The sequence below is a fragment of the Etheostoma spectabile genome, chromosome 20 (assembly GCF_008692095.1).
Source record: "Etheostoma spectabile isolate EspeVRDwgs_2016 chromosome 20, UIUC_Espe_1.0, whole genome shotgun sequence".
NCBI classification, from domain to species: domain Eukaryota; kingdom Metazoa; phylum Chordata; class Actinopteri; order Perciformes; family Percidae; genus Etheostoma; species Etheostoma spectabile.
In genome coordinates, this window is record NC_045752.1 from 24,725,240 (window position 1) to 24,729,426 (window position 4,187).

The window sequence follows — 4,187 nt, forward strand, 5'->3', positions numbered from 1 at the left end:
GGGTTTGAAATTAAGCCTAGAGTCCTTAGGGTCCATTTCCCGAGGAACGTTAATTCCCTCTGCTCACTTTTAAGGCAAAGGAGGCTAAATAATAATACATTTTATTTATATTGTGCTTTACATGACACTTTACAGTAAAACCAGCACATTTATCACATAAAAACAGAAACATGAAACTAGCATATTTAAAGCAATTAAAACACAGTGTAGCCTACAACTACAAAATGGGAGTGACTATTAGGCTAAGTAGATATTTTTACATCCTTACACATTCAGTGTATTCAGTGGTCCGCTATAGTCTGTTGGGCTTTTTCTCTCCGCTTGATAACAGCCATATTTCCTTTTTTGCTTCACCTCCTCGTTACTTTCCATTAGAAGATGCTGCTCATTGGGTGAAGCATATGGCGCATGCGTCTTCTCCATTTCTGCATCAGTAAATCTGTGATCAATACCGTGGTCTATTTAAGAAAGCCTTGAACGTACACTTATCCCAGCTATCTACACCTGGCTGGACATAGCTTCACCTGTTCATCCTGGCTATCTCCACCTGGCTGGACATAGCTCCACCTGTTCATCCTGGCTATCTACACCTGGCTGGACATAGCTTCACCTGTTCATCCTGGCTCGGCAACCGTGCAGCCGATTAAGCCACAATGAGTGGGTCACACTATGTCAAGCTGCGCTTTTTCACTTGACTTGGATATCTTTATTCTACTTTTGTGCAACAGGCCCCAGGTTGCAAAAAAGTATAAATAATGAGAGCAAGTTATGCTTTAATGTTTTAGTAATTTTTGTAATTTGGATTTAAGTTAGGCTGCTATTAACAATCCCAACTAAACATTTAACATGCTATACCTTCTGTCTTTTTTAAATTATTTCAGAAGAAGGAAATGGTTTCTTTGAATGGAAAACAAACAAACACGGTAACTGTTTTGGAGTTTGATGTCAAGCATTAATAAATGACTATGTCGTCAACATACATTTTAATAGTATCTTCTGGACAAATGGATGGTAGATCAATAACACACTAAACAAAATTTCCCTAATCCCAGATACTGACACATTTTAGAGTGGCCTTTTATTGTGGCCAGCCTAAAGCACACCTGTGCAATAACCATGTTATCTAATCAGCATCTTGATGTGCCACACCTGTGAGGTGGATGGATTATCTTGTGTGGAAGTGCTCACTAACACAGGTTTAGACAGATTTGTGAACAATATTTGAGAGAAATAAGCCTTTTGTGTACATAGAAAAAGTCTTAGATCTTTGAGTTTAGCTCATGAAAAATGGGGGCCAAAACAAAAGTGTGTTGTTCATAATGTTTTTTTCAGTATATGTACTTTATAAATGAGGTAGTGTGCAGAGTTGCTGTCCAGGAAAAAAATGTTTATTTGGAGGGTTGTACATATCTTACAGATTCCAATACTTCTTAAATTAACTAAAACCTATTTGATTATCCAAAAATGCATTGTCTCAAATATAAAAATAAATAATTTGATATTTTGGAGATGCATGGTTTTCAGAGGAAATGGAAGTGGCTGTAGACAATATTAAAGCAGTCAAAATTTCCTAATACAAAAAAACTGTTATTTAACTAAAAGTACAGAAGTATTGTTAGCAAATGTACTTAAAAAAATCAAAGTTCTAGTTATGCAAAAAGAAGAGACACCTACGAGTAATACAATATATATATATATTTACAGTTTTTTTATTTACATTATATACAATGTTAGATCATTAAAACTGTTGCATCAATGATTATGTGACATTTTGCTGTTGCTACTAGCTTTAACTACAGGACTACACATCATCCAGAGCATTCAGGGTGTCGATATCAAGATGTACAATAACATGAGCCAACTCTTAAAAATATCCTGCACAATGTAGTTAATGATTTATTACTCTGTACTGTGACATGTGCAATATGCCAAATTCATATTCATCTGTATATACATTTGTATATCTGTATATATTATAGTAAAGAATATATGTGTTAATAGTGTACACTATTACATTCTTATTTTTCTATTTCCTATTTATTATTTGTGTGTATTTTTCTATTGTAATTATATTTAATGTGCATTTTTCTTATTTGGCGTACTGCTTTTGAGCTGCTGTAATGAGGGAATTTTTCCAGTGTGGGATCAATAAAGTCTGTCTTATCTTATTTTTACTATTAAGTAGTTTTATCTAATGAGCTCAGTGAGTGATTTAGGGTTCCTAGGTAAAACTAGGTATTGTTACCATTTCTCTAACTGAGATTGTGGTATTATTGGCAGTGGTAGACAAAGTACAAAACTTATAGTACCACACTTACTCCAAGTATTTTCAAGGTGAAGCTCATTTTAACTACTTTATGTACTGCTGGATAGTTTAAGCTAGAAATCTATTCTGTTTTATTGTAGGGTACTTACCTGAATTGACTTTATATTTCTGCTACACATTGCAGATTAATCTTTTAGATACACAAATATATCAACTAATCAAATAGGATGCATCATCATAAGTTATACTGCCTGGTAGTAAACAGTATATACTACAGAAACAATTTATTGGTAAAATTGAAAAGTTAAATGCCTACAGTCACTCAAAGCTTAAGGTACCACTTGGTCCAAATGGGGCACTTCACTCATGTAACGTTTTGAGATTGTACACATTCATGTTATATACTGCTCTTTTGGGATTTAGATGCAAGGAAGCACCCGAGGATGTGTGTATTAGGAGTAAAAATCAATGCTGATGGACCCATTATAACCCTCTCTCTCTCTTTTTCTGACAGTGATGGAACTAAGAGAGGCCAGTGGATCCCTTGTCAGCTCCATATCCCAGCGGACAACATGAAGGAGGAAATTCCTCTCGCCCTGACAGTCGGAGAAGTCCATTCCATAAGACCTTGCACTATGAGTCTTGATAGCATCTGTTCTGAAGTGTAAAAAAACATATAGGAATCACCTCCTCCTGTCGATCTTCTCTTTACCCCTAAGGAGGAAAACGACAAGTCCTCCATACGACTACTGCCCTGCAACTACTGAACAGTTTATTGATGTAAACATACTGACCCTAAGACTGTTAACCTCGACTGTTCTCTTGCTACTGCCCTTTTCCCTTTAAAAACATATTTTTCTAAGAAATATTTATCAGAATATATCTCTGCACATACTGTGGATAAAACTGGATTATTGAAATTCAGTCCGACCCATCCTAGAATTTTAACTGCCCTTTTTGGATTAAAAAAATTATTTGCAGCTATGGGTCTTGTAGGTTTTTCTATCAGACTGCAAGTATTCCTCGGCACATGTCTGGGACTGGACTTTTTAGGCACACCAGGTCAGTGGGCACGCTACCTCCGCTGGGACGCCAGCACCCGTGGTGACCTCAGCTTCCAGTTCAAGACGGAGGCCTCGGAGGCGCTGCTGCTCTACTTTGATGATGGAGGCTACTGTGACTTTCTGCAGCTCTCGGTGGTAGAGGGCCGAGTGCAGCTGGGTTTCAGCATTGACTGTGCTGAGACCACAGTTGTATCTGACAGACGGGTGGACGATGGCAGTTGGCACTCTGCCACTCTGAGCAGGTATAACCTGCGCACAGTTCTGGTACTGGATGGCCAGGCTAAAGCAGATGAGGTACGACCTCAGCGTCTGTTCATGAAAATAGTCAGCGATCTGTTTCTGGGTGGAGTGCCTCAGGATATCCGCAACGGCGCACTCACACTGCCTACCGTGCGAAACATGCAGCCCTTCAGGGGCACAATTACAGACCTCAAATATGGCATCTCGCAGCCCCTGTTCCTGGGAAGCTTTATGGTGCCCCTGGAGTCAGAAGGGTGGTGCACAGTGAACCCATGTGAGAATGGCGGTACATGCTCAGTGCTGGATGGACAGCCAGTCTGTGACTGCTCCAAAACCGAATACAAGGGCCGCTTCTGCAGTGAAGGTAACTCATGCCTTTAATGTCTCTGACACTGCTGACTTTGGCAGGACTCCCAACTGTGAAACAGACTTAAGATTTAGCAAGTTTGTTTGGTATTTCAACCTTCTTACGTTTTTGTTTATTGCAATTCCAACAGAAGGCTTTATGCCAACATTGCCTTGATTTGAGATGCTCAACAGATTAGAGATGTGACCAATAATTAAGAGGTCTGGGACCAAAGCCAGTTTGCGCTTGTGAAGAATTAAGCTAAATGACT

General features: G+C 38.7%; 1 protein-coding gene across 4 annotated transcripts in view; it reads left to right on the forward strand.

The window, feature by feature from the left end:
- Positions 1 to 4,187, forward strand: part of nrxn3a (neurexin 3a) — a 269,643-nt gene that overhangs the window by 45,307 nt on the left and 220,149 nt on the right. For all 4 annotated transcript variants that reach the window (XR_004327078.1, XR_004327079.1, XM_032501200.1 and 1 more), the window contains exon 2: positions 2,781 to 3,934. Coding sequence is in view for 2 of the 4 variants with exons in the window: in XM_032501200.1 (XP_032357091.1) it covers positions 3,250 to 3,934 (685 nt within the window). In the remaining 2 variants the exon portion in view is untranslated. The remainder of the gene's footprint in view (positions 1 to 2,780; positions 3,935 to 4,187) is intronic.